The sequence below is a fragment of the Amaranthus tricolor genome, chromosome 10, assembly GCF_026212465.1.
Source record: "Amaranthus tricolor cultivar Red isolate AtriRed21 chromosome 10, ASM2621246v1, whole genome shotgun sequence".
Taxonomy (NCBI): Eukaryota; Viridiplantae; Streptophyta; class Magnoliopsida; order Caryophyllales; family Amaranthaceae; genus Amaranthus; species Amaranthus tricolor.
In genome coordinates, this window is record NC_080056.1 from 902,156 (window position 1) to 922,500 (window position 20,345).

Consider the following 20,345-nt stretch of genomic DNA (forward strand, 5'->3'; position numbering starts at 1 on the left):
TTACTGGAAACTGAATTTTTATTAGAGAAAATTATAATAAACTACCTATTCTAATAATAATAAACTATCTAAATTATTTTTATTACTGAAAAATTAACCGTTGACTATCACGTGATAGTCACGTGACCTTAAAAAATTAAAAGATAAAAAAATAAAAAAAAACAAAAAAAAAAAAATAATAATAATAATAATAATAATAATAAAAATAAAAATAAAAAAATAATAATAATAATAATAAAAATAAAAATTAAAAATAAAAAAAATAAATAATGATAATAAAAATATAAAAATAAAAAAAATAAATTTTTTTTCAAATTTTTTTTTTATAAATTATTATTATTATTATTATTATTATTATTATTATTATTATTATTATTACTATTATTATTATATTTGTTTTTATTTTTATTTTTATTTTTATTATTATTATTATTATTATTATTATTATTATTATTATTATTATTATTATTATTAATTTTTTTTATTATTTTTATTTTTATTTTTTCAAATTTTATTTTTATTTTTATTTTTATTATTATTATTATTATATTATTATTATTTTTTTTTTATTTTTTTTTTTATTTTTACTTTTTATTTTTATTATTATTTATTTTTATTATTTTTTTTTTATTATTATTATTTTTATTATTATTATTTTTTATTATTTTTTTATTTTTAAATTTTTTAAGGTCACGTGACTATCACGTGATAGTCAACGGTTAATTTTAACGGTCAAATGCTAAAAACCGTTATAAGGTAGTCTTTTGCAAAGAAATGTATTATATAAGGTAGTTTTTTGCAAAAACTTTTAGATAAGGTAGTTTTTTTGCGAAGAGGGGTATAGAATAGGTAATTTATTATAATTTTCTCTTTTTATTATAGAAATAATCTAATCATTCTTATTGTATAATTGCAATTACTAAGAAATTTTCATATTATATTTAAATTTCATATTAAAATATAGTTTCAAATTATCATTAAGAAATTATGGTAAATTAAATAAAATGTGATAATATATTTAAATTTGTTATAACATAATTACTCAATAAAAGATTCAATAACAGAGTAATAAAAAATAAATAAAAAATAACATTGTGTATTATTATTATTATGAAACTTATTAATTTAAATAAATTATTATAATATATTTAAATTTTAACAATAATTCGTTATGGACAAAAAATATATATTCCAGTTTTCATTGCAATTACCAAGAAAGTTTCATATTATTACTGAAAATATTTATTCTGATTATTTAATTTATGTTATTATTATTAAAGAGAAATAGTGAAATTCTATGTCTTTCATTATAGAACTATCTGATCATTTTGATTGTATGATTTCAATTACTAACTATTCCGATTGAAATATTTATTTTAGGAGTATTTTGTATTAAACGAAAATAGTGAAATTCTAATGCTTTTTATTATAGAAACAATCTAATATTTCTGATTGTATAATGTATGCCGTAAATATTTTCTCATTGTATAATACATGTTGTAATTATTTTATGGTTTTATTATAAAAAGTAGAAAAAATGCAAGCAATCTTGCAAAAACTTATATTAATTTCAAATTACACTATAGACGACTATAAAACTGCCATGTCAGCTTTGATTAACTAGTAATTTTGCTGTATTTAGCAAATGGCTGTTAGACCGTCATTTGTCATTTAGCAGCAAAATTATAATATTGTATGATTCGTGTGAGAGATGGAGACCATCTCTCATTGGGTCGACCCATTATATATTTTTTAAAATATTATAATTAGACATTAAGAATAATGTAAGTAGACATTTAAGATATTGAAAGTAGATATTAAGAATACGGTAAATAAGCATTAAGGATAATGTAAGTAGGCATTAAGAATACGGTAAGTAGGTATTAATTTTTACTAGGTTGGGCTTGAGATACGTCTCTCAAGAGAGTAGCGAGAGACTAGCTGATAGATTATAGACGCAAATTTTTAATGAGATGGTATAACGTGAAATTATTTTTATTAGGTTGGTTTAATGTACACATATAGTCATAAAGTGTTATTTTTATATTAAAATAACTAATTATAACTTAAAGTAATTGTTTATAATTTTAAAGTGATCGCTTATAATCTTAAATTGATTAAAAAATGATTTGAATGTATAGACCACTTTCGTGATGAAACAATCTCATATAAAACTTGCTGACAGCTACTAATAATGAACAAAAGAGAGCTGATTCTCTAATTGTGTTTGACCAACTCTCATTTGTTCGTTGTTAGTAACAACAAACTAGAATTTAGCGAACTCTAATCCTACGTTTGTTGTTAATAACAACGAATAAACTCATACCTCAAATAAGTTTGTGGGAAATAGAGGTGTTTTAAACAGACCTGATGACTCGATGCTTACCCGACCTTGTAGCCAAATTTGACTCGACTTCAAAATGAATTTTAAAATATGTAAAAACCAATATGAACACAAGACACAATTTTAAATTGAACCGAAACACTTAACACGAAATCACCCGACGACTTGAACAACAGAACAAACACCTTTGATAGGGACTAGGGAGGCTTAGTTTTACTTTTATTTTTCTAAAAAATACTTATAATGTTCGAAAGTTAGGCACGTTGGTCATGTCTATTGTCTACGTATTGTTGATAAGTCTGGCCCATGGGCCATGCTCATTTAAAAGTAGCATTAATAACTTGGTAAAAAGGAAGCTACCTTCCCAAACAGGACAAAAAAACTGAAGATTTTCATATGAATGCTAATACAAAGCACATGCAAAAAGTCTAAAGATAAAAAAAAAAAAATCAGACAAGATAAAAACTTGTTAAGACAATCAATCATTCAATTCAATGTGAATTGAAATGGGAGATAATGGGTTATTATTGGTAGTCTCTGATTTCTTGCTTTCATTTATGTGGGTATTTTCTACTGTTTTTGTCAAATATTTTGTGTTCCATATTCTGGGTTTTCATCATGATTTTACAGGAGAAATTTTTAAACTTTGTTTCTCTTTTATTAATATTTTTTTCTTTGCATTATTGGGTAATTATTCAAGAGGCGCTACTTATAATCCATTGAATTTATTTGCTGATGCAATTTCTGGGGATTTTAAACGGTTTTTGTTCATTGTTGGTGCACGAATTCCTGCTCAGGTATGCATATTTTTTCCATGTTTTATCTCTTAATTCATTGATTTTATGTTCTATCAAGAATTTTTATTTTTTTTTTTAAATTTGTGAAAATTTTGATCTCCCTATGCTCTTAATACATTTAGCGAGAAAAAGTGTAGAATTATAGATAGGTTGGGTTATGGCCAAATATATATGTGAAAAATTTGTTGTTGCGGACTAAAATGGAAAATAAGATAAATTTTACAAAACAGAGGGAGTATTTGTTGAATTTGGGAAAATTTTTATGCTTTTAGTTTGGTATTTCTAATTGAATTGAGTGTGTTGGGTATTATGTGATGTAAGTGGTTGTCATTACTCATTTGAGATTGTTTTTGGGTTTTAAATAATGTACTAATTTCTTCCTATTGTTTACTTATTTATATATTGTTTATTCTTTTATCATTTTTACTATGTCTTGAATTGAAATTTGTGCTTAAAAGATCCTTTTTTGAAATAAAAAATTGATATGTCAAGTGTTTTTGGTAATCGTTTTACAATTGAACATGATGTCCCATTTGTGCTTGAATCATGAAAAATTGAACATGATAAAGTATATAAAATATCTAGGAACTTCTAACCAGTTTAAGTTTGTTTTTAGTTGAGTTGGTTCTTTGATATGGAATCAGAAACTAATGCATTGGAATCGAGAGATTCAAGTTTAGTTGCTTTAGCTAGGTCGGGTTTCTAGTGGCTAATTTAGATGCAACCTAAAAGTTTCTCACATCGTTGGCTCATTTGATCAAGATTTTAAGACAAGGAATTCGATCATATGCCTTCGTTACATATTATTAGGGTTAGATTCGAACATGTGACAATTTTTGTCACATACATTTCCTATTTGAATTAGTGGCCTTTTTTAGTAAAGAAAGTATGCTTTCCTCTTATTTTGTCATGGTTTAGGTTCTTGGAGCTATATATGGAGTTAAGTTCCTAACTCACACCTTCCCTCAAATTAGTCGAGGGCCAAAGCTAAACGTCGACATCCATCAAGGCGCATTGACGGAAGGAATCCTAACCTTCATGATTGTTTTCATATCTTTGTCGTTGTCGAGAACCATTCCTGGAAGTTCGGTGAGGAAGACATGGATTTTTAGCCTTTCCAAACTCATACTTAACATTCTTGGTTCTGACTTAACTGGCGGATGCATGAACCCTGCTTCGGTATGTCTCTATACAATAATACGACCTCTTGTATGTTATCCGAATTCTTGTTTGATGGTGACTTTCAATACTTGTGTTGGTTTAGGTGATGGGATGGGCGTTTGCTCCTGGTGATTCAATAACCAAGGAGCATATACTTGTCTATTGGCTTGCTCCGGTAGAGGCAACCTTATTAGCTGTATGGATTTTCACGGTGTTGATTCCAAACTCAAAAGAGAAGTCGGACAAAAAGACAAAACCAGATTAGTGTCGAAAAAAAACTCTTTTTCCTTCGTTAGTTGTCTTCGATTTTGCATAGTAATGAAGTTGTTGTGTAATTTTGCAAGAAAAGTCATGCCAACCTTTAATAGTATGCTTATTTTCTTTCAAACAAGTAGTTTTCTTAAATTTCATTCATCCAAGCCGTTTGGAATTGGGGTCGAACACGTATCATATGGTAATGGACGTCTATGAAGTAAAACACAAGGGATATATGTTCATTACCATGCAAATGACATGAGTCGTTTCTTGAATGTTTAGGCTATAACTCATTATCGTTACTATATTTAGTACAAGCTATCAATACTTGTCATAGTTTTGGAGCATTTATAGGCTTTAGTACACAAGATATATCTAATATACAAGCTAAGGCTCAAACTCAGCTAAATCAACTGAGCCTGATTCAGTAGATGGCATCAGATATGCAACCAAGATCTCTGAAACCGGTTCAGCTACCAAGGCCATCCTTTTCAAGTTCTTCACGAAGCCACATTCATCACTCTATGTGTCTGTTCTCATCTTGGCACCAATTCTCGAAGTACTTAAAGATCGGGTAACACTTATACTCGGGTAACACTGATACTCGGGTTCTCCCTAAGGTGCCTATAAATGGCAACGTACCTTCAGTAACCGATCTTTTCTGATAGGGAAGTCCGAAGTCGGGTAAAAGATGAACTTTGGCTTGAAGAATGTGTATATCCTAGCTTTATTTAGGAAACCCAAGTGAAGGCCAGATTGAAATCTGACAACCCTTTGTTTAAAAACCTGCATACAGTAATCAGCTGTCAGAACAAATTGTGTATATTTTAGTCTATTCTCATAATATTTTATTACCTTAGTTATCTTGTAATATTAGGGTAATATTCTTTTTCCTAGAATAGCTGTTTTCTTAGTTAAATCATAATCAGTTGTATAAATTAGGGCTATATTATTCATTTAAAGTAATACAAAACACGGTATTCAGTCTAAACCTTTCTTATTTTCCGCTTAATCTTTTCTTAATCTTTTTTGGTCATCATCATTTACCTTAACAATCTTACCTGCAATTCACAACGGCTGAAACTGATTCAAAACAACAACTTGTAACCATGGAACAGATGGAATGTTCAAACTGTTTCAACAGATGCATAAACCAAACACAACCCTTGAAACCTCATCACCAGACTTAAAATTAGCCAAAAAATTAAATTATCAGAATTCAACCACTTGGTGTAAATTGATGCAAATTGCTTTAGAGGGCATGGGACGTCTCAGCCACATCACAGACGCCCCTCTAAGCACCTCTGACCCCACATACCAAACCTGGAAACAAAGGGACTCCATAATCCTATCATGGATCATATCAAATATTGACACAGAACTCATCAATCAGTTTTTAGACCATACTGTTGCACGAGATTTATGGAGAGGAATCAAAGTCTTATTGTGTAGTGGTAGGGATGAACTCCAGATCTTTGATCTGAGTTCTAAAGCTAGCGCCCTCAAACAGAATCAAGAACCCATAGAAATTTTTTTATGGGAAACTGACCACAATCTGAAAGGAAATGAATCGACGAATGCCGAACCCAATGATACATGCAAAAGATATAACTATCTTCAACACTTTCATCCAAAAATAACGTTTATTCTAGTTCTTGGCCGTAATTAACGACACTTTTGATAAGGAAAAAGGGATTCATTAAATCAAGACCCACTTCTCACGATAGAAATGGCGTATACCACTATTCGCCGTGAAATCTCGAGGCGTGGCATTATGACCCACGCTTCATCACCGGGAAAGGTTCCCTCAGAAATTGGGAGTGGGTTGGCCGTCAAACACCGTTCGGATTTTTCGTCATCCCGGCGTGATAGGGAAGACAAGACTCACCTCAAGTGTAGTCACTGTGGAGGGACCCGTCACACTAAGGAAGGCTATTTTAAACCGATCGGCTTCCCGGAGTGGTGGGAGAGGCACCGGCAACGGAAAGCTGCAACTAAGGCTCGGTCAAACAGAATCGCGGCAAGGTTAACATGGTCACTGGCGTCCTTAACTCTGAAAGCATACTCATGACTGGACCAACCCACAAATCAGAAGAAAGAGAAGATCACCATGTCAACGGCACAGGTGAACCAAAGAAAGAGAAAGGACCAAAAGAGAGAGAAAGGGGTGAGTGGGAAAAGGAACACTTTCCTTAATTACCTTTTTATAACCCTCAAAACCCACCAAACCCTAACACCAACAACCCACCCGGTTTTATACGGCCCAACGAACCCAATTCCCATTTAAATAAACCCCCACACGTGACCCACAATTTTGGTCTCTTGTGTAAATCCATTTCTTCCCAGTGGATATTTAATTGCGGAGCCACAGACACTATGACATTTGACCCTCGTGATCTTTTATCTACCAACCCAAAAACTCGTATTTATATTCAAACAGCTAATGGGGAGTGTGTGGATGTTGATCAATCTGGGCCTGTTACTATCTCTTCTTCTCTAAAATTAAAAATCTTAATCCCTAGCTTGTCTCATAAACTGCTATCTATTAGTTAATTGACTCGGAAGCTTAATTGTATTATGCTTATGTCTTCTTTTGGTTGTGTTGTGCAGGTTGCTCAGACAGGGAGGATTATTGGGCGTGGTACTGAATGAGGAGGTTTGTATTATATGGATAAGGCGATTCAAAAGGGTCACACTTTGCTTGCTCGTGGGTCCCCCGATCATCAGTTATGGACTTGGCATCGACGTCTAGGACATCCGTCATTGGGGTATTTGAAATGTTTTTTTCCGTCATTAAATAATTGTAATGTAGCTCTGGACTGTGAAGCTTGTGTTCTTGCGAAAAGTCACAAACACTCTTATTTTCCTAGTCAGACTCATAGCAGTAAACCTTTTGTTTGATACATTCTGATGTTTGGGGCCCAGCTCCTGAATTTAATAAACAGGGCTATTCATATTTTGTTCTGTTTATTGATGATTGTACTAGAATGAGGTGGGTGTATTTCTTAAAATAAAAATCTGAAGTTTTTGATGCTTTTGTTAAGTTTTATAATATGATTGTTACTCAGTTTCAAACTAAGCCTCAAATTCTTCGATCTGACTATGGGGGGAATACATAAATCTACAAATGAAAAACTTTTTTACTACCCATGGTCTTATTCACCAAACTTCTTGTCCACATACACCACAACAAAACGAAATCGCTGAACGGAAAAACCGAACACTACTTGAAATCAGCCGAGCCCTTATGTTTGAAGCCCATGTTCCATCATACTGCTGGCCAGAAGCAGTTGCATCTGCCACATACCTCACCAACCGACTACCCACAAAATCACTCAAATTCAAAACTCCTCTTGAAATCCTTCATAACCATACTACCATCCTATCGTTTCACTCCTTACCTCCCCGGGTCTTTGGTTGTGTAGTCTATGTTCATCTACCTAAACCTACTAGAAACAAACTTGAACCCCATGCTGTCAAGTGTGTATTTGTGGGCTATGGTGTCAATCAAAAGGGTTATCGCTGCTTTGATCATATTTAGAATAAACTCTACACCACTATGGATTGTGATTTTTTCGAGAACTCCTATTTTTACCCCCAGCTTCGTCCTCAGGGGGAGATTATATGTGATGACTTGATCTGGCTTATACATCCTATAACTATTGATCTGGACCCCAAAGAGCAAGTAGGTTATCCCACCGACATTGCCACTGAAGACATAGTGCTCCCTTCTCCTCAGGCTTCCCCTACTTTGTCTGATGCATCTAGTGAACAAGAAGTGATCTCTGATCCTCAGGAGGTATTAACTGAACCTGAATCCTTAAATAATGCTTGTACTAATGTATCCAGTGTTGTTGAGTTACCATGCAGATATGAGCTACCTCTCAAAAGCACGAGGGGCATTCCCCCAAGGAGGTATGATCCAGATTTTGAGGAACAAAGGTCTTGATACCCTATCAACCGGGATGAGACGGGTAATCTGGCACAGACAACAGTTGCCTTCACAGCCTCTTTATACTCAAGCTCATTCCTCGCAATACAGAAGAAGCCCTCCAAAATCCGAATTGGCGAGAAGCAATGAAAGATGAGATCTTGGCTCTTAAGAAGAATAGTACATGGGTTAAATGTATGCTACCCAAAGGGAAGAAAACTATGGGTTGCAAATAGGTGTTCACAATAAAGTATCATGCTGATGGAACCATAGAAAGATACAAAGCTCGCCTGGTCGCAAAGGGATATACTCAGACATATGGGATCGACTACTCAGAGACATTCTCACCTGTTGCTAAGATCGACACCACCAGAGTCCTCTTCTCGATAGTTGCTAATAAAGACTGGCCATTGTACCAGTTTGGTGTTAAAAATGTCTTTCTCCATGGTGAGATTGAAGAGGATGTATATGCATGCTCCTCCCGGGTTTTCAGATGAATTTGCACCAGAAAAAGGATGTAGACTGAAAAGGGCTCTGTTTGGCCTGAAACAATCACTAAGAGCCTGGTTTGGCAGATTCACCACAGCCATGAAAAAGTTTGGGTATGAGCAAAGCAATTTTGATCACACACTGTTCTTGAAGAAAGGAAACAATCAGATCACGTGCTTAAACATTTATGTCGATGATATGGGCATAACTGGGAATAATGAAGAAGAAATCAGTGACCTCAAGAAGAAATTGTTCATGGAGTTTGAAATGAAGGATCTGGGGAACCTAAAATACTTTCTTGGGATTGAGGTGTTCTGATTGAGAAAGAGGATTTTAATCAATCAAAAGAAATACATTTTGGATCTTCAAGCTGAAATTGGAATGCTTGACTGTAAACAAGCCTAAACACCAATCGTGACAAATCATAGACTTCAAACAATACAAAGAGAAGTACCAGAAATTAGTGGGGAAACTCATCTACTTATCTCATACCAGACCTGATATCTCATATGCAGTTGGAGTTGTGAGTCGATTCATGCATCTACCTCAGATACCACACATGGAGGTTGTCATAAGAATTCTGAGATACCTGTAGGGTACAAGTGATAGAGGGGTCTTTTTTGGGAAGAATGGTCACCTAGACCTCATAGCTTATACAGATGCTGACTGGGCAGGTGATTGAGAAAGTAAGAAATCAACTTCCGGATATTTCACTCTCGTAGGAGGAAACTTGGTTACTTAGAGAAGCAAGAAGCAGAACGTAGTGACACTATCAAGTGCTGAGGCAGAATTCAGAGGTGTAGCCAAAGGGATAACGGAGATATTATGGCTGAAGAAACTCTTATGTGAACTAAACTTCCCACCAACAGAAACATGCAAATTATTCTGTGACAACCAGGCAGCTATCAATATCTCAGAGAACCCGGTTCAACATGATCGAACAAAACATGTAGATATTGACAGACACTTCATAAAGGAGAAACTCGAGAAGAAAATCATAAGCAGTCCACACGTGAAGTCTGAGGATCAACTAGCTGATATTCTCACCAAAGCTGTTACAACCGAAATCTTTGAGAGTACTTTATTTAAGTTAGGCATTGAGAACCCTATGACGCAACTTGAGGTGGAGTGTCCGAATATATATGTATATTTTAATTTATTCTCACAATATGTTATTACCTTAGTTATCTTGTAATATTAGGGTAATATTCTTTCAACCATTGAAATTTATCTAACATTTGGTACTTCATGACATGATCAAAGTTTTAACTGATAAGAGTATATAACGTATCTTAGAACTACAACCATCAGCTTGATAGATTATATGGCATATATCGTGATTACAATAATTGGCTTAGCTTTTGGTTGTAGCCTCGTAACCTCGGGATATGTTATATACTCTATCAGTAACTATGCATTATCGAAGTTTAGATAAAAGGGGGGCTAAAACGTGCCCAGCATGTCTGGCTTCATCTTTAAACATATGGGAGAAAATCTCTGCAACAACTGTATTTGTTTTCTGCTCATAAAAAGAACAGTAGCTATCAAAATGACATATACTACTGTAATTATTATGTATCACAGCTAAAAGCCTAAAATCAGTCACTAACGCACTATGTATGCTATGGAAATGGTAATTCTACTATAGTATAGATTTTTATACACAGTAAGTGAAGCATACAAGGGTCTATAGCTCAATGATAGAGCATATGACTACAAATTAAGAGGTCATTGGTTCGAACCTGATTGCTCGCTATAATATTCCTTATACCTGGGGCTAAATAATTCTTTAAAAAGAGAAATAAATGAGATTTGAATCCATAACCTTCCATTGACTTTTACGCAAATTCTTAAATGGGACGATTCTAATTTTTTCAAAAGAGAAATAAATGAGATTTGAATCCATAACCTTCCATTAACTTTTACACAAATTCTTAAATAGGAAGATCTCATGATGAAACTATTTTTATTGAGTTGACACATATATTACCAAACTAAGTTGAAAAACAACCCAAAATAATTTACTTTACATCAATTTAATTTGCAACTGGAAGCTAGAAAACCACCCAAACACACAAAATTCACATTAATAAAGAAGAAAATAACCAACTTTAATATCTTCAATAAATTCAAAGTAAATTAATCAACATATATTCAATATACTTACAGTTAACCCACTTCAATAAATTCAAATTAATTACAATTTGAAGCTAGAGAACCACCAAAATACACATAATTAACATTAATAATGCATGAAATCACCAAACATTCAATAAACAAAAAAAATAGAATAATTAACTATCTTCAATTTACTAAGTTCCAATTTTGATAAAAAGTATACTATGTTGTGGCTTTTCATTATCACCCACTATCAAACATGATCATAAATCTTATCGATTGATTTTCCAGCTAAAATTACTTATGTTTTTTTTTTTTTTAATTATCATTTCAACCATTTAACTAAAACTTCACTAAATCAAAACAGAAAATGGGTTATTTTATTTTATTAATAATAAAAAATAAATACCTTAAGACTTCTTCCATGCTTTTTTAAGCAAAAACCCAGAAAATCAGCAGTACAAGACCTTCTTAGAAACTCCACAAAAATCTGTCTTAAAGGCCCATCAATTTTATCAGCAGCTTGTTTAAATTCACTATTTCTTACAAAATTAATCTCTGTATTAAAAAAGTTGCTCCATTTCATCAAAATTAGTAGTGTAAAAACCTTGGTGTCAAAAAGGTTTCTTGTATTTCTTTTTTGATGAAAATTTTTGTGGGTATTGGTGTGGTTGTTGACATGTATACTCTGAAGAATTTGGTTGTGGGTCGGGTAAACGGGTTTGGGTTCGGGTTTGGAATGAATTTGGAAATGGGTTAGGACTTAGGAGTGCCATTTTTTGATGGTGAAAGGGAAGAGATTAGCAATAGTACTAGTTTTATACGCCTAATTTGGCTTTGACATAGTTGTGGTTCTTCTAAACAAAAATTCTTAATCAATCATCGTAATTTGTAGATTATTGCAAAAAGAAAAAAAGAATAATGTAATTTAATAAAATTTAAAAAAAATAAATTAAAATAATAAAATTCACATCCTATTAAATTCTATCATATAAAGGTGATTTATTAACCTCATAAATAACCGTTATTTATTAGGACCTTCTCTCTTCTAAAAGGTTTTGAGTTCATGCCAAGATATTTGAGGTTGATAATTTATGGTTTTTTTTCTTATTTGATTATATTTGTATGAGGTGTTTTAGTAATTGTCGATTGACTATTGGCTAATAGCTAGTAGTATCGATAATTTGTTAGCTGTTAAGTTGTTTAAGTCAACTGCTATTTACTCGTTTAGTAGAAATTTATTATTGAAAGTTTAATGAAAAAAATAGATTAAAAACTCATAAACCATTAATAAACTAATCATATCATCATTTTGACTTCAAAGCTTCAAGAAGCCTAAAAAAGCCATTGTGACTTGTTTTGTGATAAATAATACAACCTTTGTTTTTTACTAATAGCTACATTTTATCTTTTATGTGAAAATTTTTTTGAGTGAATTATAACTATTAATAAAACCAAAGTAGTATTTTGTTATTGATATATATTGAAAATAATCTTTATATTGACTCCTTGAATAGACTACATTGAAATTTAGAAGCTTGAGTGAGAATCAGTTATATAGATAATAAAATATTGGTGTATTGTAATTGTAATATCAATCCATACTTGAAGAGTTGTGAATCACCCAACACCTTAGAACAAAGAAATCTCAATCTGAGACAATAATACAATACTTGATTTTCAACTCTAACTGCAGAATTGCTTTGTCAACAATTTAAACAAGTTATGACTAATATAAGAATAATCAAACAAACAATATTAATAAACTATTCAAAAAATAAAATTCCATTAATCCAATTATGAGGATAAAAGTTAGTTGGCAATGATATACAGTTGCAAGATGGTAAGAATATAAAAGAACAGTAAATAGTTGAAGGAACTCTATAAGATCATCATGTATATTTTCCAATTGTCGTCTCTTCAAACCCTACAAAACTATATCCCCGGAAAAGAAGATTCAGTAGCTCAAAAGAAGTTACATTTGCAATTTCAAGTACAAAAAATGTTCGATGTATGAGATTTCCCGGGAACTCATTCTGCTCCACCATAGCACCAACAAGTTTAGATGGTTTTTTTGTGCATTATTATGCTGGAATCAGATCAATTACGTCCAGATTGTGATGAATACTTAGCTGATGTTCGTGTCGTTTGTGACACTATAGAGAGCGGCGTTCATCATGCCTGTAATGTGGAAAATCATGGGTTGGTACACTAGAAAAAGCGGAACAAGATCAGTAATAAAGCAAAACCGGGATGCATCTAACATGTCCTTGAGGTTTCAGCGCTTCGAGCAATGAGAAATAATGAGAAAGAGTCTATACTCTATTTGCCTTACTACGTTCATTCTCTATGGAGCCAAAAATTATAGTAGTTCTTTGGTTTTGGATTATAATGATCGATATTAAATGATTAATATTAAAGGTCAAATGGAAACAACCTCTATGTTACTACTAGCAGGAAGTAAGGTTATATTTTAGGGTAAAAACAAGCGACATCGCATCACATCGACCGCATTGTAAAGATTTTCTTTTTAAAAAAAACAAATTTTTTCGCAGTTATAAAGATGTAAATAAACCGCAATTTGGGCTGCATCAAAATTAATATCTCATGCTTTTGATAAATATTTTGCAGTACGATAACCGTATCACTCCCATTATAGCATCACAACTCGGTTACTGTAATCGCGACCTTTATGGGTTGCATACATCTAACCCTCCAAAACCTAGCCTAAGTGGGACCACTTCGTGGAAGTGGGGTAAGGACATACTGTCTATTTGCCTAATTGTGTGGTAGCTAATTGGGTGTCAAGCCCTAGATGCCCTTGTGCTCATTAAACTATAGCTAAACTTAAGAGAGTAGCTAAGTGTTGCCTGTTGGCCAATTATCAGGACTCAGGGATCTAAGGCTGCAAGAAACAAAAGTACAAACCATGCAGTACGTACAATATACAATGTACAAACTTGGAGAAAATCAAGGTAAGTTATGCACCTGGGTTCTTGTGTGCTCCGCTCCACGGCACCAGAAGAACTACTTCTTTGATAAAGTTTTTCACCATTAAACTCATCTTCAGCAAGTGAATTATGCAAAATTTGTCGAGGTTCTTCATCATCCAAAAATGGGTCGGCAATCATACCACCATCTTTACTTTTCAAGTTTTCCTCTATATAATCATAGCTTAAGTTCCGCAAAATCTTAGGTAATGCAGACTCATCATCATCGTCATCACGATTCTTATCACCTATTTCAAAGTCGATTTTCTCCTTAGAGCTGATATCCACATTTAAAGATGGGTAGTACTGTTCATCTGGTGCCTGCTCCTCTTCAAGAACAGTTGCTCGAAAATCATTCAAAGAAGGGGGCAATGGAGAGAAAAAGATTTCTCTAAAGTTCTGGAGTATCCCTTTATTATACGGGTTCTCCTTTTTATCATACCGGTAGCGAAAATTTTCGTAAGTCGTCTGCAAAGGTTTAAAAGGTATTAAAGTTGATCCAAGAATTCTATCAGATGACATTTTAGTTTCACATTGATGAACACATAAAATGATCCAGCATTAATTCTGTAATTAAGCATAATCCTGGTTTTATTAGCCGGATAAATGGATAATTTCAGACATGACACCATCTCAAAGCATGAATTAAATTTAATAAACTCACAAGTGACAATTACCTGGTTTGTACTGATAAGGTACAAATGGAAAAAAGTTAAGCCTCCGACGAACCAAAAGGCTATGAAACAGTAAACGATCAAGATAACAGAGAGAACATCCCGTGACATAGCCTTCAAAATACCCTTCTGTTGCACTAGGCTAATCCAAGAAAATATTTGGACATATAGACACAAGATAGTTGCAGTCGATATGAACATGTAGAAGAACCGATAGTTTCGCTGCATATACAACAAAGACGACTATTTACTCAAAGAATATAATGCATCACCACAAGAACTAGTATGTATGGTGACTAGAGGTGTTCAATGGGCCAGGTTGGATAAGGGCCCTTTAAACTTAATATGGGCTTTCCAGCTCGTTTCTATTACTAAAAATTATTTTTATCAATTTATAACAATTAAATTATTATTCTTTAATTTCAACAACTAACTCATGAATGTACTTTCACTAGGAAAAAAACATAAACAATTCAAAAAGCCTCAAAATAAACATGAGTAATGTTCACATGGACCAAAACTTTAAAAGACCTAAGGCAATAGGCCATCATTTTTTAATTTTAAACGTCTCAGCATATAAATAGTTAATCGGCCAACCAATTTAATAAGTTCCTTGCACCAATTTAATAAACTTTTTAGTAGCTTGAAAATTTCCCATATAATGAAATATTACTTACAAGTCCAATGCACTGACCGACCCAGGGACAATGATGGTCAAACCGCTGTACACAGTTGTTGCAAATGGAGCAATGGGAAGCACGAGGAGGACGATAAAGCAAGCATGTATCGCAAAATTTCACCTTAACAGTGTAACCATTCATAGAAATATTTTTCACTCGAGGTATCTTGTAATGTGGGTGCCTTCCATGAACCCACTCCATCGAAGGGTTTGTTATATCAGTTCCATCATCTGGTTCCGGGGCCTTTGAATTTCTAGGGACTATTCCAGGATCTTGTCCAGAAGTCATGTACAGAAACATTAAATCCTGCACGAAGAGTATTGAAGATCAGATGTGCATTTATTGAAGATTACCTAAGTTTTACTTGCAAAATTCATTATCTTTCAAATTCCCTCTCCGTATTGAGATGAGGAGCCAAGGAGTTGGGCAAAAGAGAATTGACAAATTGATGTTTTTAACACTTGCCATATGTGTGTGTGCGCGTGCGTGCGTGTGTGCATTTTTGTGTTTTTGAGGCTTTGGTAGGAGAAAAACGAAGTAATAGACATCCATTATTAGTTATGGTTAATATTCAACAGTCCAATTGGGATGATGGCTTTTTGTATAGGTTCAGGCAATCGTGATGATTTTGCAGTACAAGTTTCCATTACATATCCGTCCTAAATGTACGCATTATTGCTAACAGTGAAACATAATTCGCTAGTAAGTGCGCCTTATGGATTCGCGATTCGCTCAAAATGGTTAATAGCCTAAAACTGACCATAATTCACTTTTTTCGATTTACGATTCGCAAGGCAATTAGCGAATTATGTGACTGATTGCTACCTAATTTGCTAATCCCCGAAACTAAATTAAGAAAATCAAAATGATGGCTGGTTTTGATTTTCCCCCACTTTGGACGAAATTTGAACCCCAAAGGAAAAGTAGACAACAAATTATGTTACACTAATCCAGAGCGATGCATCTTCAACCTTGAGTACGAAATTTTGTTACTTATAAATATTTGTTAGTAGTTGCCATTTACCACTCGTACGTCATAACCTTAGACATTCACTCAGGAAATTCCATGTCTAACCACACGGAAAATCATTTTACTTATGTCAAAACATAAGTAACATGATGAAAGCAGGCTATCCACAACAAATGAAGTTCAACGAAGTTTATGCAAAGGACGAAGCAATCTCCGGTCCTCCATGATTATCCCTCCACCCGTAATTATCTCTCAGCAGATAAATATAAGTTCTTGATATTCTTCGCATATACTCAAAAGCAGTATGATAAGTAGAGGGTGTATTAGCAGGCACAACATCCAAATAAAACTTACCAAGATGGTTAGTAAAAGTCCAACGGCTGCGACAGGATACCATTTACTATGGTTTTTCGCCTTCACAAATATCTTTATACAAAATGTCAATGCTGGTCCGGCAATTAAAAGGGTCGAAAAAAACAATGATCCCGCATCAGGTCCAAATATAAATCTTCCTCCACAAAGAAATTTCTACAAACAGTAAAAGAAAAACCTTCAGCACACCTGTTTCCTTGTCCACATAATAGAATTTTAGCCATTTAAGACCGAGTCATTATTCATATCCCACAAATAATATCATCTTCATCAAATAGCAGAAACCGCTCTAGCCTCCAGATAATTAAATAGAAGTAACATTAATCAAGAACCACTTAATTTTTTTTAAGTAAATTCCTTTTAAAATCATAATAACCCACACAAAATATATAATTCGAAAAATCTATGACCGATCAAAGTGATACTAAGAAATACGCATGATTTCCCAGTATGAACACCTCTTTAAGTGAGTTTGAGAGGTATGTATGCGACCGGCAGCTCTACCCCGAACCCTGAAAAATTTTGCAAGTCAATTGCGTTTCCATTCTTTCATCTGACTTTCTATTACCCAGGAATGACATTATTAACCTCTAATTATTCTCATTTTAGCAATTTAGCTTCCGCTTTGACCATGATCCCATCATGTTCCATTTTTTTACTTCAGAAACCCTAAATTCAAGCATTGAACTCCTAAATAGACTACAACATTCAATTAAAGATCAAAATTCCCCATTTTCACAAATGTGCTTTTAAGCAATGCAATATGTTTCGCTGTTATCACTAACAAAGGTAGATTGCGTATCGACATTCAAACCCCTAGGTGGAAGCCACTTTATGACATTGGGTAGTGGAAAAAAAATGTTTGCTGCAATTTCTATTGGCATCCATACACATATTTTCCCAGAAAACACCCTATTAAATTTCGATTATCCCTCAACAACAAACAAAAGAGACCTAAACCCTAAAGTGAACGTTGATCATAATTGATAATATGTAAACAATTTTAAAAAAACCGACAGTATATTGATCATCATTCCCCCAAAAGTATCAAGGGGTTTAACAGTATTAACCTAACCCATAATTACATCAATAATCAAACAGAACCCAATAATACCATCATCATCAAAATTCAAATCATTCAACTAAACATAATCAATTGAACAAATAATTGCAAAATTATACAATCTCATTACATTCACACAAGACCAGAAAAACCCAATATAATCAACCAAAAAACAGTACTAATCATATCGATTTCAGATCAAAAACACAGTATAAGAACCAGTTAGGAAGAAACGAAGATAGAAACTTTACATTATTTCCCTTCCAGACTTCAAAAAGTTTCTTGGGTTTGGTTGCTTCCATCAATTGAACAATTCAAAATTTTCTACCTTTTCTCACATCTACAACAATTTATCATATTCTCCAATCATATACATTCAATCCACAAAAATGGAAAGAAAATCAAAAAAATTCCCCCAAAAATTGAAGGTATTGAATATAACTAAGACTTTGCTAAGCAAATCTTTTTTAAAAGAAAAGATTAGGATTTTTGAAGTTGATGAAATTTTCTTCCGAGTATTCTCTCTCTTCGTACATATGAAACAGCAAAATTCTTTCTCTTTTCAGAATGTGTTAGAAATTATGAAAATATTTTTTCCTTTTCCTGACTTTTATTTTATTTTATTCATTTATATTATATATTTATGTATTTTTTTTTTATTTCTTTGTGAAATTGGCATAGTTTCAGGCACGTAGCCGTAGTCCACGCTGGAAAAGAGAGGATGTTTTAATTTTCTTGCGGTTTTTTCGGGTAGAATTATGAATAAAATACTCTACATATAATTAGGAGGTATATATATTTATATTTATATTTGACCCGAAAATTAGAACGATTTGAACTAATATTTTAGATTTATAAGATAGTTCGATTTTCTTAATTTAACCAAACTAGTGAAAATTAAATTTTATCTCAATATAAACAAGTACTTTTTTTTATACAACAAAAAAATCAAATTAAGCATCTCATTTTTTATTGAGTCAATCCATCATATATATATATATATATATATATATATATATATATATATATATATATATTATTTTTTATTTTAAAAAGTTATTTATAAGTCGCATTTATTTGAGATTTACCGTCTTTAATTTTGATCCACTAATATACTTTTTATATATAATTTGTGCAAAAATAACATGAACACCCAAGATGATATATTTTATAATTTGTAAACTATTTAGATTTTAGCCTCACTATAGTAAAGAAAATTATTTTTATGAAAAGGATTTCTTTTCAATTTTAAGTAAACCTCTATGGACAAGGAGGATTAAGAGGAATTCATCTTAATTTTAATAAAATTAAAAAAGATTTAATTATATTATAGCACGCAATATAATAACATAATAATAATTATTAGTAGTAGTATTAGCTCATTGGAATTTGGATCAAATTCAATTGATCAAAAATCAATAGTCTGCTTTTATAAGTCTGAATAATTAAAAAAAATTAATACATTATGACCATGATCATTATTAATTTTTTGTGTATTGAGCAAATGAATTAATAATGTAAAAATTAAATTTAAGATTTTACTAAAGAAAATAATAATATTCTAAACGAAATAAAACTCAATTCTCAAACAAAATAATATTATAGAAGTATATTTATTTTAAAAAGGATTAAACATAACAGTATTAAATTATTATGTAAACATTTTATTAATTAGAAAATATAATGGTAGTTAATTAAGTTAGACCAACCGATGAACGTGCTGCCGTATTTTCGAATATTTGAAAATGTCTCACGCGGTTTGATTACTTAAATGAGCAATCAATTATTCATAGTAAAAATCATCATCATCAATTATTCATAGTATATTTGTATTAACATTAACATTAATGACTTGCTAAGCAAGGAAAAAAAAAAATCATGCTAAGACCTTTTTTTTATTCAGAATAAAAAAATTAATCTATTAGTAAAAAAGTTAATATAATTCGCGTAGTTGATGAAAAACAAATACATATCAATTGATACATGAATAAAATAATTCTCTTCATCTTTATTTTAAATACTTTATGATTGAATGCATAGTTTGTGGAATTATTTTCTAATCTAAAAAATATTTGAGTGCGTTTTAACCTTATGTTAATTCATCTTATATCATATGAAAAAGAAACGAGCATATTTATTTTTCATAGCGTAGAAGAAAGATTCATGTAACTCTCCAAAAATAATACTCCAAAAAATTATTCTCAACTGACCGTTGATTGTAAGCATCATATATTCCCTTCGCCGAACACTCCGTATTACCGATTGACTCTCATTTTGATGAGGTTTGAAAGGCTTTTATTATACATGATAGATAAATCACGAAATAAGTCCATATGAGCCATGATTATGTAGTTTGATCTACAACATCTACTAACCGTGCTCGAATGTGGTCACTAGTGACTAGAGGTCCTTGCATGAGTAGAATTCTTATTTCATTGTATCATGAATTTAAAATTACATGTTTCCATCAGAAATAAAATTTTTAGGCGAAATTTAAAGGA

The 20,345-nt window shown here is 32.2% G+C and overlaps 3 protein-coding genes across 7 annotated transcripts; 1 reads left to right on the forward strand and 2 right to left on the reverse strand.

Annotated features, from left to right (window-relative positions):
- The first annotated feature begins 2,720 nt into the window (after window positions 1-2,720).
- Window positions 2,721-5,548, forward strand: LOC130826074 (probable aquaporin SIP2-1). Of its 2 annotated transcripts, XM_057691596.1 has the most exons (4): window positions 2,728-2,903; window positions 3,045-3,141; window positions 4,060-4,320; window positions 4,406-5,548. In XM_057691596.1, exons 1-4 carry the CDS (start codon window positions 2,851-2,853, stop codon window positions 4,565-4,567), a joined length of 573 nt encoding a protein of 190 aa, XP_057547579.1. In that variant the 5' UTR covers window positions 2,728-2,850; the 3' UTR covers window positions 4,568-5,548. The 2 variants fall into 2 exon arrangements, with proteins under 2 accessions (XP_057547578.1, XP_057547579.1); XM_057691595.1 differs by having other exon boundaries at window positions 2,721-3,141.
- LOC130826075 (magnesium-protoporphyrin IX monomethyl ester [oxidative] cyclase, chloroplastic-like) lies at window positions 4,771-11,883 on the reverse strand. 4 transcript variants are annotated; one of them, XR_009047010.1, is made up of 2 exons: window positions 5,619-6,766; window positions 4,771-5,343 (listed from the first exon to the last, which is right to left on the reverse strand). XR_009047010.1 is itself a non-coding variant. In XM_057691597.1 (2 exons), exons 1-2 carry the CDS (start codon window positions 11,679-11,681, stop codon window positions 5,182-5,184), a joined length of 339 nt encoding a protein of 112 aa, XP_057547580.1. In that variant the 5' UTR covers window positions 11,682-11,883; the 3' UTR covers window positions 4,771-5,181. The 4 variants fall into 4 exon arrangements, 1 of the variants encoding a protein (XP_057547580.1); XR_009047012.1 differs by having other exon boundaries at window positions 5,605-6,766; XR_009047011.1 differs by having other exon boundaries at window positions 5,550-6,766.
- A 740-nt stretch (window positions 11,884-12,623) lies between these two features.
- LOC130826076 (probable protein S-acyltransferase 4) lies at window positions 12,624-18,440 on the reverse strand. Its single transcript, XM_057691599.1, has 6 exons — window positions 18,096-18,440; window positions 16,764-16,937; window positions 15,437-15,745; window positions 14,763-14,981; window positions 14,084-14,553; window positions 12,624-13,276 (listed from the first exon to the last, which is right to left on the reverse strand). Exons 1-6 carry the CDS (start codon window positions 18,144-18,146, stop codon window positions 13,252-13,254), a joined length of 1,248 nt encoding a protein of 415 aa, XP_057547582.1. The 5' UTR covers window positions 18,147-18,440; the 3' UTR covers window positions 12,624-13,251.
- Between the last annotated feature and the right edge of the window lie 1,905 nt (window positions 18,441-20,345).

Bases quoted from the DNA above. Each gene is read 5' to 3' on its own strand.
- LOC130826074 (XM_057691595.1), top strand. From the start codon at position 2,851: ATGGGAGATAATGGGTTATTATTGGTAGTCTCTGATTTCTTGCTTTCA. The intron at 3,142-4,059 runs GTATGCATATTT...GTCATGGTTTAG, and splicing joins GTGCACGAATTCCTGCTCAG to GTTCTTGGAGCTATATATGG. The intron at 4,321-4,405 runs GTATGTCTCTAT...GTGTTGGTTTAG, and splicing joins GATGCATGAACCCTGCTTCG to GTGATGGGATGGGCGTTTGC.
- LOC130826075 (XM_057691597.1), bottom strand. From the start codon at position 11,681: ATGAAATGGAGCAACTTTTTTAATACAGAGATTAATTTTGTAAGAAAT. The intron at 5,344-11,504 runs GTATTTATTTTT...TACTGTATGCAG, and splicing joins AGCATGGAAGAAGTCTTAAG to GTTTTTAAACAAAGGGTTGT.
- LOC130826076 (XM_057691599.1), bottom strand. From the start codon at position 18,146: ATGGAAGCAACCAAACCCAAGAAACTTTTTGAAGTCTGGAAGGGAAAT. The intron at 14,982-15,436 runs GTAAGTAATATT...TTGTATATGCAG, and splicing joins TCGGTCAGTGCATTGGACTT to CGAAACTATCGGTTCTTCTA. The intron at 14,554-14,762 runs GTAATTGTCACT...AAACCTTTGCAG, and splicing joins ACCTTATCAGTACAAACCAG to ACGACTTACGAAAATTTTCG.